The 16,394-nt window shown below is 36.6% G+C and overlaps 1 protein-coding gene across 6 annotated transcripts; it reads right to left on the reverse strand.

The window, feature by feature from the left end:
• Positions 1-589: 589 nt before the first annotated feature.
• Positions 590-15,831, reverse strand: dnmt3ba (DNA (cytosine-5-)-methyltransferase 3 beta, duplicate a). 6 transcript variants are annotated; one of them, XM_067413844.1, is made up of 26 exons: positions 15,738-15,831; positions 13,924-14,053; positions 13,688-13,833; positions 13,308-13,506; positions 11,408-13,113; positions 11,137-11,305; positions 10,127-10,189; positions 9,772-9,815; positions 9,276-9,407; positions 8,070-8,147; positions 7,618-7,767; positions 7,415-7,522; positions 7,170-7,299; positions 6,782-6,904; positions 6,614-6,658; positions 6,067-6,146; positions 5,847-5,959; positions 5,576-5,759; positions 4,945-5,029; positions 4,481-4,626; positions 4,189-4,279; positions 3,896-4,044; positions 3,503-3,588; positions 3,286-3,355; positions 2,955-3,073; positions 590-2,810 (listed from the first exon to the last, which is right to left on the reverse strand). In XM_067413844.1, exons 2-26 carry the CDS (start codon positions 14,045-14,047, stop codon positions 2,669-2,671), a joined length of 4,482 nt encoding a protein of 1,493 aa, XP_067269945.1. In that variant the 5' UTR covers positions 14,048-14,053; positions 15,738-15,831; the 3' UTR covers positions 590-2,668. The 6 variants fall into 6 exon arrangements, with proteins under 6 accessions (XP_067269945.1, XP_067269943.1, XP_067269944.1 ...); XM_067413842.1 differs by lacking the exon at positions 15,738-15,831 and adding an exon at positions 15,179-15,508; XM_067413843.1 differs by lacking the exon at positions 15,738-15,831 and adding an exon at positions 14,331-14,456.
• Between the last annotated feature and the right edge of the window lie 563 nt (positions 15,832-16,394).

Consider the following 16,394-nt stretch of genomic DNA (forward strand, 5'->3'; position numbering starts at 1 on the left):
GGTTAAAACATTTTTTTAAAAAAAATTATATATATATATATATATATATATATATATATATATATATATATATAGAGAGAGAGAGAGATAGAAGTAAAAGGGTATATTTATGTTACCTATTTTTACATATATTTTTAACCAATCTGTTGAATTAGGCTAATATATTTACGCAGTGTCCTCACTTTGAGGCAAGTTTGGAAGCCATATGTAGGCAATTAAATATATTTTTTTAGCTGAGCAAAATGTATCTTTATATATTTTTATATACTAAAATCTATAGACTATCTCCCATGACTTTCCAAAACCCAGACATCATTATTTCAATCATTAGCTTTTTATGACTATGATTATTTTCTAATATTGTTATACTTATATTAACTTCTGTATTGTTGTCTGTTTTATTAACTTATTACATATAATTTTTAAATATTTAATTTCTCGCTTCTAAGCGCATTACTAAACCAGCCACCTTTCATAGAGAAAAATATTAAATCAAAGCAGAAATCCCATTTAATCTGGAGGACCGAATGTTTAGTTTTGTGGGTTGATAAAACACATTAACATATCAATTGAAAAAGAAAGACAGATAAAAGGGTTGGTGCAATTTATTTTTCATCACTGATGTTAGTACAAGCATGGAATATTAAAGTTAGGCAAGCAGCTATAGCAAAACATCAAAACCTATTAAAACAAAACGTGTCAATCATCAGTCCAAGGAAAACATCCTAGATCTACAGACATAATTAGCATTTCATTTAGCACCAGAAGATGAGTTTTGAAAGACCCATTCAACAAAAAAAGAGAGGTATTAAGGCCAATTTCAATGGTAGAAATATAGACTGTATATTCTGTTCACAAAGTATTGAATAAAAATAATCAGTGAGACATTAAAGATCATGGTCTCCTATGAGGCCTGCTGGTGTTGAGAAGACCTGAGGGAGATATTTCTAATGAGACGAATACTGCACCTCGAAACTACACACAGAGCGTCATTTCAAAACCATGACATGTAACACATCAACAATACTTCTTACTAGGATTTTTCTAAAGCTTTGCTACAAGACAGACATCCAAAAGGCATCAAGACATTTGTAATCCAGTTATTGATCTTTCACCAAAGCTCACACATACACCTCAAGCTGGTCCATGCCTTGCTCAAATTTAATCAATCTTAAGGTCGAGTCAGTTGGTATCATGTTTTAGAAAACAACCAAAAGCTAAACATCAGCTTTGATCAGTGACAAAATCGGAACCACTATCTGCTTAATGCTGAAAATTCATGCTAAACAATTTGTAAGAAAACAATTCATACACATTCATTTCACACAGACTGTTTTCAATGACCACAACTGATTAAAAAAATACTTTTCAAAAGGCAAGATACAATTTAGACACTTGCACAAGGCAAAATACAAAGTATCCCAAATTATTCCCTTTAAATGTCACCGGAAGGCATGCCAGTTAAAAATATATTTTTTTAAAAGTGTCCAACATAAACATGTAGCCTATCCACTTGTAGGCACTTATTCGTTAAGCCCTTGGTTACACTGCATCATGTTGAACAAAAAGGCCTCAGTTAACACAGTGACTAACTCTCATATATTTTGTGGTATGCTAAATCCTTACTAAAAACCACACAAAGCAATGCTGCAGTGACCAGTTTTAGACCATAAGCTCAAGGCCAACGGTTTTAAATCGGAAGTGCATACAGGTAACAAATGGGGTAAAATGGCTAACAGAAATGATGTGTTGGAACCTTAATTCTAAGGATTGATTACCGGTTTATTAAAAAATTATGTGATAGTATGGTCTAAAATGCTAGCTTAAAAAAGTCCTAAACCTGTAGGATCACACTGCAAATTTAGTGTTATCATTAAAAAGTAAAAAAGCTAAAACTTTAGAAGGCTACTGTCAACTCAAATCTACCAACAGCCCAAGACTTTCACTAAAGTATAATGGTGAAGACAACGTTTGTGCTTCTGAATACATGGTGTATGGATTGCATGTATTCCTGTAATCAAAATGCTAGTCATGAAACCCAAGTAATCTATGGTTTGAATTAACATTCTTTTCAATTAAATAAATGATGCTAAACAGGAAAACAAGTGTAGACATTTGTCCAGTGGCCAAACATTCTATATTATAAAACAGCACCATGGAGTGACAACATTGCCAATGATTTTTTTTAAATATATGCAATATTTAACATCAGGACATGATTATTTCTAAACAAGGAAAAGTTCAGATGTAAAAATGTGATATAAAAAGCTGAAATAAATGTTAAAAACGGTTTTAGATAAACTGAACTAATATTAACTTATTCATTAAATTATAAAGGCATTCCTCCAGCCAATGAACCAATCACAGAATGGCACTGAGGTAGTGGGTGGATTATTGTGTGGCTCTCTTCAGCATTAAATCACTTTAAAAGCACACAAGTTAAAAATGACAGTACTTATGATGTTCGAAATTCGATCCGAAAGTGTCTGTGCATTCCAAGGATCACTGTTCGGGATAAAACACTTTTTTTAAAACACAGAACATTTAGAAAAAAAATGCAACATAAAAAATTAACAAAATATTCGGAGGACAGATTCTGCAGAAACCTTTAAAAAAAAATCAAATTGATTTATGACTTGATTTGGACCTCCAGTGCCAGCGGGTAGCTTTACTCGCAAGCAAAGTAATCCTTCAGAGGGGCAAAGAGGTGCCGGATCACGGGAACACTCCAGGACCGACCAAGGACTTTCTGCCGCTGTCCCCGCCCCATATTATTCACGTCTGTGTAATGCTTTGGGAACCCAAATATTCTGAAAGTGCAGATAGGAATAAAATGCCAGTCATTTTATTAAACGTTACATGTATGCAGTTGTTTTAAACAAACCCACTGATTTATGGTTTGCAAACCTGAACTGAAAAGTTTAAGAAAAAATTAATTTATATAAATATCTGACCTCTCCATTTCAGTGCACCAAAGGTAGTCCTCTTTTCCATTCATGGTGACTGGTAGAGGTCCCATCTTCCCTTGTTTGATGGAGTTGGACTTGGTGGTAATAGTGCGAACTTTGTTGAACTGATGATAGTTAAAAAGGCATTTTATTAAATAATTTTTGTTAAGAGGAAATAAATACATTTGAACTGGTTTTGACATTCTAACATCTTAGTTGTGCCTAAAAAGCATGGCCGTTTCTAGGATTAACGCAAGTAGGATCTATAAACTTTTGAATTTCTTTCATTTCATGTGGAAAACTCTTAACTTTTCTGCTAAAAGATGAATTTGTTTACCGTAGCAGTTCGTCCGACCTCCAGGCAGTCCTGAAGATTTACGTTGTCAGTGAGTGAAGCAGCAAGTGGTCTAAATACAGAAACACAAAGTCAAGTCTTCAGTCACATTAATCTGTGAATGGATCCCTCTATTACTGAACACACACACTTCATTCATACTTAGAAAAGTTAAGCTTATGCTTTATAGGTATGTGTGATTGTGTATGTGAATTCATACCGGTTCATTCCAGGTAAATTTCCCCAGAAGTATCGGGCCCTGTGGGCTGGGCTTACTTTCACAGCATCAATCATCACAGGATTGCACTGGAAACATATAAAAACATGAGAATCCATAAATATCAAAATAGTAACATACTCATCTCAGTGAGATGGAAGTCTGCCTCAACAGCATGTATAAAGGTACTGTCACATTGACTATTCTTCTGTGAATATCTTACATTAAATTTAAGTTCAAACAGAAAGCTGCTTGGTTTGAAAGTGACTTGTGTGCGAGAAGAGCTTCATACGTCGCTACAATATTTACAACTGCTCTTTTTTTGCCCATGAATATGTGCCTAATTTTAGCTAATGTGATCGCACCTTAAGTCTGGGTGAAAAAAAAAGGCTTTACCTCCAAAAAACGGCAGATATCAGCCTTGTCATGGGCACTCATCGCTACTACATTCTCAAAGAGCCAGAAAAATGGGCGATCGTCATCCTCTCTGGGCCTCATCATGGTTAACATGCGGTAATATTCAAAGAACAGCCGCCCTGTGCCTTCTAAAAGAAGACAAGAGAAATAAAATCAAATATTACTTTTTCATAATTGAGTTGAAATATATTCTAATGCTAAAGACCAAACTCAAATCTACATAAAACTACATACACAATTCTGTTAAATAGGTAGCATAAAGTATATCTTACCAAAAAGACCTTTTCTGGCTGGATTCACCATGGACAGGTCATTACACGGACTTCCACCGATCAGGAGATCAAATGGCCCCCACTCGGCTAGCTACAAAAACGGTGACAACAGGAAACATTAAAAGGGATCTTGAAACAGTGACAGCCTTCATTATTGCAGATACGAGGAACAGTCTTTAAAATAGCAATGTTTAGCCATTATCATCTGGCTAATTGTCAAATTCCTTATACTACTTAAATGCATATGAAGAATGAGAAGTAGTTCATAGTTCATGCGATGCTTTATACGTACATGCTTCCTTGTGATGGTGCGCACATCCTTCACATATTCAACCATGCCCTCATGTTTGATCATCCCGACAGCAATAGAGTCTTCACAGATCTCAGAGGCAATATAGCGGTCCAACTTAAAACCCAGGTCTTTTAAAACCAGATAGCCTGCAAAAAACAAGATGCAAGTATGAAAAACCTCCCTTGTTTTTGTCTTCAACTCCCACAATGCATTGCTATTGCACAAACATTAAGGGAAGCAAAGCCACAAAAAAATAAAAAGTGCTGTTGTTTCAGTATTTACTTTATTTAAATGGATTTTACACTAAAACCAAAAATTCTGTCATTTTGTACTACCCCCTTTGTTGTACCAACCCTTTCTTTCCTTTTGCAAAACACAAAAGATGATTTGTTGAAGAATATCCTGACATTGACAGATTTTTAATATTTGGCTGGACATATTCCAGTAATGTTAAATAAGCAAACCTGTTGCAATCCCATCAAACAGGGAGAGGACTCTGATTGGACGACGCTGATGAGCTGGTATAGATGGATAGACTCTGTGTGGCTCCTAAACCAAGGACAAAAACAATTTTCTTAGTATTTAATAAACCATTCCGTCTTTCCATTTTTTCCCCCAAATGTCGGTACTTTTTTTTTCCTTCTTTAAATTCAGCCAGGATGCATTCAATTGAAAAAGAGACAGTAAAGTATTTTATATCGCTACAAAAGAATTCTATTAATAAAAATAAAAAAAATAAAAAAAAAATATTAAAAAAAACAAGACAAATCAGCATATTAGAATGATTTCTGAAGGATCATGTGACTGAAGACTGGAGGAATGATGCCGAAAATTCATGTCAAAGGAATTTTAAAATAATTTAAAATAGAAAATAATTATTTTAAATTCTAACATTATTTCACAATATTAGTGTTCTTACTGTATTTTTGTTTTGTATTCTAGATCAAAAAGGCAGCGTTCATGATCATTAGAGGCTTTTTTTAAAAAAAATCTTACCCACCTTTGAATGGTACATTAAAAATGGTAACGTACACTGCAACATAAGAATTGGACTACTTGGATATCTAACACAAGAAGAAGAATTTAGACACTCACAAATTCAAAGGCACTGTTATTGGCAAAATACTCCTGGACACGAATACTCCAGTCAGGCCTGAGCTTGAGCACACCATAGCACTTTGAGGGCAGGCAAATGTAACAGCTCCATGGGTCAACGTCCTTCAGTTTATCAAATGTTCCCGGTCCCACCAACACATTGAGACAGTCTTTGCAGAAACATCTGAACAGAGTGCAAAAAAGAAATAGACAGTTAAACAACCCGTTTAGATGGTTAACATGACATTACGGTTTAAGTTTGAGTTCAAACCTGCAGCAACTGGCATTTCCACAGAGAATGACCTCTTGCCCAGCACAGCACACTGTGCAGTATGACTGATAGCCATCTTCATCATACCTGTACAGCGTTTCTGTAAAGTTCTCCTAAACAAATACAGAATTGTGTATGGAAAATTACATCTTGCCAGCAAATAGCATATACGTTTTGTGATTCAGTACTTAAAAGATAAGACACAAGATTTGAATGATACCTTGCACTTGAAACAAAGGCTTCCTTTGAAAAGAGGATGGAAAATTTCAACGTCGGCAGATCCACAGGACAGACAGAAATCTGGGGAAAGAGCCATGAGAACAGACATTCTGTATAAGTATCTTGTATTTCTTTTCTTTTTTTAAAGGACTGAGCAATAAGAATTGTCAAAAAGGCAAAAATAAGTTGCTAAAAATAAAATTAAAGGTAATGAAAGATATAATTTCTTCTGGTGGCAGCTGTGATAATATTGATAGTGCAAGAGCAAACTTAATATAAAGGGTTTCCACAGAATAATTTATTCCTAGCCTTTTATTCATATACATTTTAGATCTGGACGTAACTATTTCCACAATTTTCTCATGACCTTTTATTCATTTTATTAAATCCCATAATGTTGACATGCTGGGAAACCCACAATTAAAAAAAAAAATGTATTAGCCCAGAAGGAAAAACGATCATTTCAATTATTCTTGAGCCCTGGAATAGCTTCATTAATAAGCTCAATTTATGAATATGATAGAAACAAAATAATAGAAGTGATTCACCTTCAATTTTTCTGCCTTTAACGGTTACCTCATGGACCATTTGATCTGAGAAGAAAAGGGATAAACCCTTTTAAACATGTCAGTAATCTACAGTTCAATGTTTATGAGAACCTGATTCATGCTATTATAATTTAAGTTCTGGCCTCAATGCAGATTGATATAACTCACCTCTGGTGTACACCTGAGTTGACTGAGTTGATTGTCTGTTCTTAGAGACATATTTCCTCTTGGCTGGTGGCTGATAATCAGAAATAGATGAATCCGACTCAGTTTTATTACTGGTAGAGCTCTCTGTGAAACGTAAAAGCAGAGGTGTTCTTAAACATCGTTAAAGAGAAAGTTGCAAAATTATTGCAACTAATTCCACCCAAAATTTACGTTCTCACACGTTTTATGACCTGTTATAGCCAAATGACAGTGCTACTGCAACACTCATCGCCACAGATGAGTAGCTGAGTATCTCTTCCGCATGACCCATTATGAATTTTAAAATGGCTGTAAATCACCAATTGTTTTTCTCCCCCAGTAACAGATATGCTTTAGATTTTGTACATACCTGTAAGAGGCAAAAAGCCATCAGGACCCATGGGCTGAAAGCCTCCAAATGCCCAGTCTAACATGGATTTCACTTCTTCCCCTTTCTTTTCAGTGGGGGGGAAAGTTTTCCCACAGCGCTCTCCAGCCAGCTACAAATGAACAACAATATAATGCAATATTACGATAAGAATAAAACAGGAACTGGTACTCTATTCCCTCCCAACCGTAGTTGAGAATGGTTAAATAAGTATCTTTCCACTGTACCTCCAGGATTTGGTAGATGGCATTCTTGTAGGTAGGTAGACCGTCATAGGATTTACTACAGAAGCACTTTACAAATGCAGAAAAGGGCAACAGTCCCTCTGTATGAATCTAAGATTAACAAGAGAATCATGCTTTTAAAGAATGCAGGGGAAAAATATTTCTCAGATAAGAATGAGTAGAAAGAAAGCATAAAAACTCCTAACCTCTGAAAACATGCCATCTCCAAACCACTCTACGCGTCTCATAGACACAGGAAGCACCCTGCCTTTCCAGGCCACCACCAGACCAGGCCACCAAGAGAAGCCCTTCACTTTTCCCCACACCAGCTCTCCAATGGCATAACCCTTCCCATCCTGGACAGGGAAACAAAGAGTCAATACATACAAGCAGGACGAATGTTACTTTAACATGTTAGAGCAAATCAAAAGTAAACTAAAATAATAACTATTTATACCCGTTATTCTATTTCAGATGCTCCAACCATAAATGGACAGAGCCAAATTTTTCAGTTTAAAAAGTTTTGTATCCTAAAGTAATCAAAAGATTTCACAGAACATACACAGTGACACAGATCATTTACTTCAGATAATATAGGTTCAGGATTTAATATAGGTCGTGTTCCGATATTAAAGAAATTTAATATCTGAAGATTTACCTGGTATGCTTGTTCCCTCTTTCCAGATCTGGGGCTCGGTGTTGAATTTGATGCAGAAGAACGAGCATTGTTCTTCACCTACAATTAATACCACAGCTACATTAGTAAGACGCAAAGCAAGCATACATACAAGTGAGTCCAATTAGACAGTAAAACATTTTGTGGAAAACACCCAGACTTATTACACCATTTTAATGAAGCCTCCTTCTGATCTGAAAAGTCTTGTTGAAACAATTAAATTTTTTATCATTTGCAAATTACCCCATGAAAAGATGTCTATTCATCATACACAAGAATTTATGTCTCTTATGTATGTTAGTGTATAAGTTGAGCATGCATAACACTACACACAATGAATTTAAGGGGAGAGCTCACGCCAAAATGAAAATGAACCCATTATTTACTCTCCCTCAAGCCATCCTTTGTGTATATGACACACTTCTTTCTGACGAATACAATCGGAGTTATATAAAAAAAAATCCTGGCTCTTCCAAGAATTATAATGGCAGCCCAAAAAAAGTGCATCCATGTATTATTAAAATAATCCATATGGCTCCCGGGAGTTAAACAACGTCATGTTATGCTTTCTTCGTATTTATTTTCATATAACGAAGTAAAATGTCTAAATATTGATATTTTTCTTACAAAAACCCATCAATTCACTTTAGAAGGCCTTTATTAAGCTGCCAGATGGATGCACTTTTTTTGGCTTCAAATTTTGGGCTGCTATTATAGTGCTTAGATGAGCCTGAATTTTAAGATAACTTTTAATTTTAAAGATAACTCTGATTGTATTCGTCTGAAAGAAGAATGCCATATACACCTAGGATGATTTTTGGTGAACTATCCCTTTAAATTTATTTGTAAAAGCACTTTTCACAATACATATTGTCCCAATGCAGCATAATGAAAATAAACAACAAGAAAGAATTTAAACCATGGAGGAGATGTTATGAAATGTTATTGCAGAGGAAAAGACACATAGCTACAGAAGCAACACAAGACAAAGACTCCAAAGACTAATCTACCAGCCAGAAAAGAAACCACAGGACTCATGCATTGCACACATTCATGAAGCAGCATCGATTGCTTATGAAAACAGCTCAATGTAATACAGAGAGCATGAATGGGACGAAACTGAGAGGCGGTACTACACCCGCGATAAGTCAGACAGAGCACTGAATCTTGACCTGGGCAGGTACATACCGCCTCTGGCTTGCTGTCCTTGTCTGGGTTCACTGGTTTGCTCCAGGTGCCAGCACCGGCCTGAAAGACTGTACGTGCCTGTGGTTTCTGCCGTAAGCTGCTCTCCCAACCGTATATTCCTCTAACAGAGCTCTATAGACCAATTATTACACAAATTACACACACTATCACTCAGATCACATGACTCCTAGTGTAAAGTAATCATTGTCAGGGCCCCCAAAAAAAGATATGCAGAGAAGGAAAGAAAGAAGTTAAATCAAGAGAGGTTAGTGTGATGATATAGTTGATATGTTTGTGTGTACCAGTGCTTTTTTCCCAGTGATAAATAAAGTTGACCTAATCAGTCTTGGTTTGCTTAAGTATACAATGGGCATATTCAATGACGAGCTTAAATCAATGATGAAAAGACACACAGGAATTAATTCCTTGGTTAAAGACAATTCTGAAAACATTTAATAGTTGTTCTTAGGGACAGTTGTTTTCCAGCTAATATTACCTCCTGTAAAACGTCATCCTCGGCTCCATCTTTCAAGTCCATTTCTGCAGGAAAATAAAATGTAAAGAGTTAAATCGATAAGAACAGTCAGGCATTGGCTATTTTGAGATGCCTGAACAAGTAACACTAATAAAAACAAATAACATTACTTTGAGCACAGACAAATAGAGCATGTACAGTTGTAATTTCAAAGCAATTGAGTAACTTTCTTGAGCATTTATGGTGAAGCGGAGATAAAGGAAGAAAGTTCAGACGAACAGATGTTTGCCACCAGGAGAAGTGATTGAGATAGTAAAGCATTATTCTATAGCTGCTCTAGAACCTCTTAAACTGGTCTTAAGCATTTCATTCACACCTCTGGTGATCTTCTCCAGTCGCACCACACATGGCTTCACTGCATTTGAGTGTTGAACTGTCTCTGGAAAACAGCACATTGTTTCCATCAATCTAACCAGCCTCTGCTGGATCTAACTTGAAAAAAACTTTAGCTGCACTATACAAACATTAATATAGATAACAATTTTATAATATTATTGTACTTACTATGGAAATTGTTTAATGGCACTAAATGATTCCATGACAATTCATTGTGAAAATAATATAGTAAATCTGAGGAGCAGCATTTAGTAACAAAACAAAGCACTAGTGTTGATTACATTACATGCAAGCTGGAAGATGTTTCTACAGCTTCAGACTTTGACAATGCAGATCCAGACATTAGTCTTACAGAGCTAGACCTTTGATTGTTGGCTTAAGGCAGGGTTCACTTTCTGGCCAAGAACCACACATTTAGCCACTTTGCATAAGCTTTGTTACATACCATCAATAGATTTAGAAAATTTGAAAATGTTGGCGGCAGACTATTGTGGTCTTGGCTGTGGCCACTGAGCGGTTTCTCACAATTAAAAAAAATGGACAAGCCATTGTCAGCCTCCTGACATTGACCCAATCTGTTCTACACTTTTTTCCAAAACTTTGAATTTATCTTTCAGATTTAATGCCACGAACAAATAGTAAATTTGCACATTTTATTTAGACCTTGCTATTATATTATCCCTAACCTTGCTAACACAATTTTGCATTCAGATGGATATAAAAAAAATAAATAAAAAAAAATAAAAAAAAAACACACTCAATTCAGAAGGCTACATTTATATTAGACAATCTTTGTACGTTTTTGGTGTGGTTTTTTGTTTTGTTGGTTAGCTTTTTTCTCTCCAGGTATGCCAAATATTTTTAAAGGCTGAGAATATATACATCATTCTCACTTTGTATTGTTTTGGTGCAATTTTTTTCACCAGTGATTGTCTATGCTTCGCCTTAAAAAAAACAAAAAACACAAAAAAAAACTTTAGGATAACTTGCCTGATGTGCTACTTCTGGCTTTTTTCTTCCTCCCATTTCTGACGGGTGAAATCTTGCCTTCAGTTTGCTCTATGGACGAGTCATCATTGAAATCCAGCTCCTTTGCTATATCGTTTTCACTTTCACCCGAACTATCATCCCAGTTATGAGCATCGCCATTTTTAACCGCCTGTAAGTAAAACCAGTTTAAATGCATGACAAAATTCATTGAGACCAATAGAACAATCATTAGAGAGAGCGATAGATTGATGGAAATACTTGTATTCTATACCTGAGCAAATATATTTTCTGCTTCAAGAGATGGACAGGGCAAAACCAAGAGACAGAGAACAAGTCTTTTGAAAAAGGATGCTGGTGGAAAAGTCTTGAGCACACAATGCCAGTATCGCTCCAGAGAAAGAGTTGAAGATGTGTCTTCTTCATCCTCAACAAGCTGGTACTCCAAGAACTCATCAGTGAGTTTAGCAGAATCCTCAGGTTTGGAGCAGATGCCAAATTGTACAGCAAGTTCAACTATATTTTTTCCTGTGACCTTTAACCTTCCTGCTGGGCTGAGGAGCTGTGAAATGCCCCTTAAGACACTATCGCTCAGGGGGAGACTGTCAGCAATGGAGGTTGTAAGAGTTTTGTAAAACTTTAAAGACTCATCATGAAATGCGTCGAGGGAATCTGCCAGTTCCTCTTCTCTGGCAGAGAGGAAGTCCTCTACCACCCCACCCAGACTGAGATCAGCAGCGGGAAGGCAGAACGTTGAGTTTTCCAGGATGGTTGGGTCTCGTTCCTTCAGATAACGTATGACTGCTTGAGGACGAAGAAAGCTGGAGGTGTACGAACGTAGGAGCCCACTTGCTTCTCGAAGGATTTGGACAAGATCAGCACGAACAGATCCTTTGCTTTGTTGCAGATGCTGCCCGAAGGCACGGAGTGGTCCAAGAGCATGATCCAGAAACATCAAGGTGACCCTAATTATAGGGTTCTCCAACTGTGAACAAATATGCTTAGCTTTATCATTGTTTTCATCACAGGAATTGAAGTATGACACCAAATCGCCCCACATTCCAAGCATCCTTTGAACGAGCACACAAAACTCCTCACAACTGTATGAAAGGGGAACACTGGCGTCTTTTAGTCCATCAACCCCAGCAAACAGCATCTTGAGGTTGTCATTGCTGGTGGAACAATTTGAGAAGTGTGCGTAGATGTTGACAATAAGTTCCTGAACCTGACTGGAGCAAGCCTTTAGGCCAGCATTGCAGGCAGAGTCAGGTATGCTGTAAAGTCCACCAAGATCAATCACATGTGGGTTGAGCTCCCGAATTTGCAACACAAAACTTTCTGAGGTCTTTTCTGGACCATTTACATAGAAAGCTACCATGTTGCTAGCAGGAAGCTCAAACTTTTGGAGGACACTGGGTAAACACCCAGAACCGGAGTCTTCAGACTGAAAGACATCAAGTAGACGGATACAGTACCTTTCTTGCTTTTCCTCAAAAAAACCCACGAGCACCACATGGCAGGAGGTCCTTTCTCCACTCTCTGCATCAAGTGGCACCTGCCCATATATGTAGATACAGAATGGGTTCAGCTTACAAGCAGAAACAATGTCCTTTGGATACTCTAGTCCGAGGATGTATTTTGCAGTACGTTGGGAGACCTTGTTGATCCTTGAGGGAAGACTGGAGAGGCAATGGTTTTGAATGAAAAGAAGCATGGTTTCACTACAGGAAATGGAGCCTGCAATCTGCTTTTTACCCAGCTCACATTTCATATGCTTTTGAGTTTGCTGGTGTCGCTTCAGGTCGTGAAAACCTATGTGTAGGGTGAAATTATAGTCACAAAAAGTGCAGTAAGCGCAGTTGTCCCCCAGATGACTGGCTTTGATCCATTTAAAGGTTGTTTGCCATTTAGGATCGTAAGTCACAGGTCGCCTCCTTCCATTAAAATCCACGTCTTTGTCAGACTCGTCTCTTACTCTGCCTGTATAAAATGAAAAACAAGTTACATCAGTTTTCTCAAATAGTATATGCATTTCAATGATGAGCTGATTTCCCAGTCATATCAATTGTATTATAGATACTAGGGCACATTTTCCCATCACTAAAAGATAATTAAATTAATTAATTCTTTACAATTAAAATAGAAAACTGAACTGACAATAAACGGAGGCTTACCAGATTCATGTGGACTTTTCCCGGATTTTGGAGACTTAACAGCGTCATCTACCTGTACAATATCTTGACCATTACGAGCTTCAACTGGGTTGTATTCCCTCCCTTGCCTCTCATTGGCACTGAAAAATTTCTTGAACCACTTCATAAAGGTGAAATTGGGTCTAAACTTTCCTGTGAGAAGCTCCTTCACAGGGACTGACTGAAAGAAACATCAAAAATGGAGAAAATCAATGTACTGTAAAGAGCTTTACAAATAACATACTTCCCAGATTATGTTCTTATACAAGATTCACATTTAAATATCCAGCACATAATTCATTCAACATTTTATATGCAGAAGTATTAATGGAATTAATAGAATACACTAAGGTGAATCTAACCTCTGTTATGCCTAATTTCCGGAAAGCTGTCTGCAAAAGACTGTAGTTCTGCATGAAATCAGACCTCTTTTGGGACTCAAAGTTTACTTTGCTCATGTCAATTGACCCTGGGAAGAGCAGGTCTATAAGCTGGCAAAAACATGCACCTGAAAAAAGAAAAGAAGTAATTAATGTTTCATGTAATTCAGATTAAAGCTGATGTAAATAAGTAGACAAAAAAAAAAAAAAAACAGTACCTGAACGACATTGCTCCACTTGAGTAAAGTTAGTGTGTAGGGTTTCGTTGATCCAGCACAAAACTTCATTGCGACTGCACTTGTCATCAGGGTTGTTAGGGTCCAGACTAACATTTGTAGCCATCTTATGCTTTCATAACACGAAATAAAAATATTTTTCTTACAAAACAACAACAGAACGTCAGACAACATTTAGAAGCAATAAATCATAACCCAAGTTAATTTCATTGCACATTTGCAAGGAGAAGTGTTTAGTTACGTCTTTCACTTCTTAGACCAGAGGGAATAAGGTATGACAGTAAAACAATATAATAAAGTACCTTCTGTTCACCTATATAGTATTTTAGTGTGTGGAAAAGACAAAGAGAGAAAGAGATTTGAATGCATTTGAAATAATGCCAAATTACTCTCTGACATGTGACAGCACATTGATCTCTGTTGGATTGGATATACAAGTTGTGAGGTTAATATAAAACGTTTACTTAAGGTTTTAGTATTCGGAAGTAGCCTAACTAGTCTGCCTCGTGTGGCATTTCCTCGAAACTAAAAAAAAAAAAAAAAAAAAAAAGACTAAAGTTAAGACTTCCGTCAGTGTTTTGTGTAAAACTCCTCCCCACTTTACGAAAATCTCGCGGGGTAATTTTTGCCGCGAATGCAGCGAGCTTATAAAGTAGCTTTCACTTTTACAACTTTATAACCGGTGACAACTTATATACACAGCGGACCGCAAACAATGCGCACAAGAAATCTAAATGAAAGTTTGAAATAAACACGTGGTATTTAAAACAAAACCGGTAGCATACATGTAGATGTTTAGCAGTTGATTTATTTTGTGGAATGACGACAAATTGATCAAATTGTAGTCATTTATGGAATGCGATCGTATTTGTTCAGTCTTTGTGAACCGTTTCAAAAGAATTGGATTAAACGCTATCGAGACAAATGTTCATTTGTGCAAATTTTAACTTTGCAAGTCGTATTAAACCTAGGCGTAAGCGGCTAACACGCAGTGCAAAATATGTTTGTAAATAACGTCAATTTAGTAAACACTTTTTTCAATAAACCACATCCGCGTTCTCATTGTAAGACCGGTTGCCTTTGTCAATATGTCTTTGTGTAGCTGCGGTAGCTCACATGAAGCAAACCTATGTGGCACATGCTGTTATTTTTGTAACAGCAGACTCTGAACTTTTCACGAAATCTAACAAATCGAAACGTGCTTTTAAAACAATCAAGCGTGTCGGCTGTGTCCTACCTTATTTGTACCTTGGTCCCGGAGACCTTGTTACTCCCCAGACTAGAAGGTAATTCCCAGTCCACCCCAGTGCCTTCCCCCAACATATGCATTGTCCTGACAAGGATTGGCCCTTTAGAAGCCAAAGTGGGAGGTACTACTGCACTATAGCTAGCTAAGATTTATCAAAGGTACAAAATAGCTGTTTTCGGCATAAAAATGTATTTTAACGTTAGATGTGATGTGACGTAAATCTGAACCGACATCTGTCCAGTCGTTTTATGCGTAACCAATAGCGACGACTCTGATATGCCAAAAAACGGGCATTCGCGATTTTATTTATCGCAGTTAAAAAATATCCCCAATTTTGCCCATTATGTTGTTTAAACCATATATAAATATTTTAAAAATAAATAAAAATAAAATGCATTATTTAACGATATAGTTTATATATTATATTATATATTATATATATAATTATTATTTTTTTAAGTACCGTGCAAAGTTATCCAGAGTTGTGAGGCGCTCGTATGGGCAAGATGATTAACTTTTTTTAATGTATTTAATCGTTTTAACTAACCTACGACTGAACTACATTTCCAATTCAGTGCGGTTAAATGACAAGGACACAATTCGACGAAAGCCACGTGGCAGGCACGCGCATGGTTGTAGAGTTGGTGATAATTGTTAAATAATTCAATGTTTTAACATTAGTAAGCTTTTAAATATTATCTAGGCCTATGTTATCTCGGAGACCATAGGCTACATATATATTTACATCGTTTCGTTGTCAAATGTAAATAAAGCGTTCGTTTAACGTTACTATCGCTCAAATATCACAATTCGCCAGTAAACACTGAGAGGTTATTGACACTGAAATGGCGGGCGGTGCTCCCTGAGTTGAACGTGTGTTGATATGGCGCCAAAAAGTTTCGGGTAAGGGGTTTGTTCACCACCTAAAATGGCGGTGCTAATGTGCTATGGTTTGTTCTGCAGTGTGAATCGTTTTGTGTCCTTAAGATACAATTTAGTGTGTCTACACGATCCTGTTTGTAATCTCAATTAGTCCACTATTCGCGGCCCTGCTGTTTACATTCAGACAAAACGTTGTGATGTTTTCCATTTTACTTTGGAAGACAGCAGCCAATCTGGAGCATATACCAGCAAACTCTTTTTTATCATAACGATATTTCGTGTAAATAAATTATATTGGAGCTCGAGGAGAAATAAATGATAA

Source organism: Pseudorasbora parva, chromosome 13 (assembly GCF_024679245.1).
Source record: "Pseudorasbora parva isolate DD20220531a chromosome 13, ASM2467924v1, whole genome shotgun sequence".
Classification (NCBI taxonomy): Eukaryota; Metazoa; Chordata; class Actinopteri; order Cypriniformes; family Gobionidae; genus Pseudorasbora; species Pseudorasbora parva.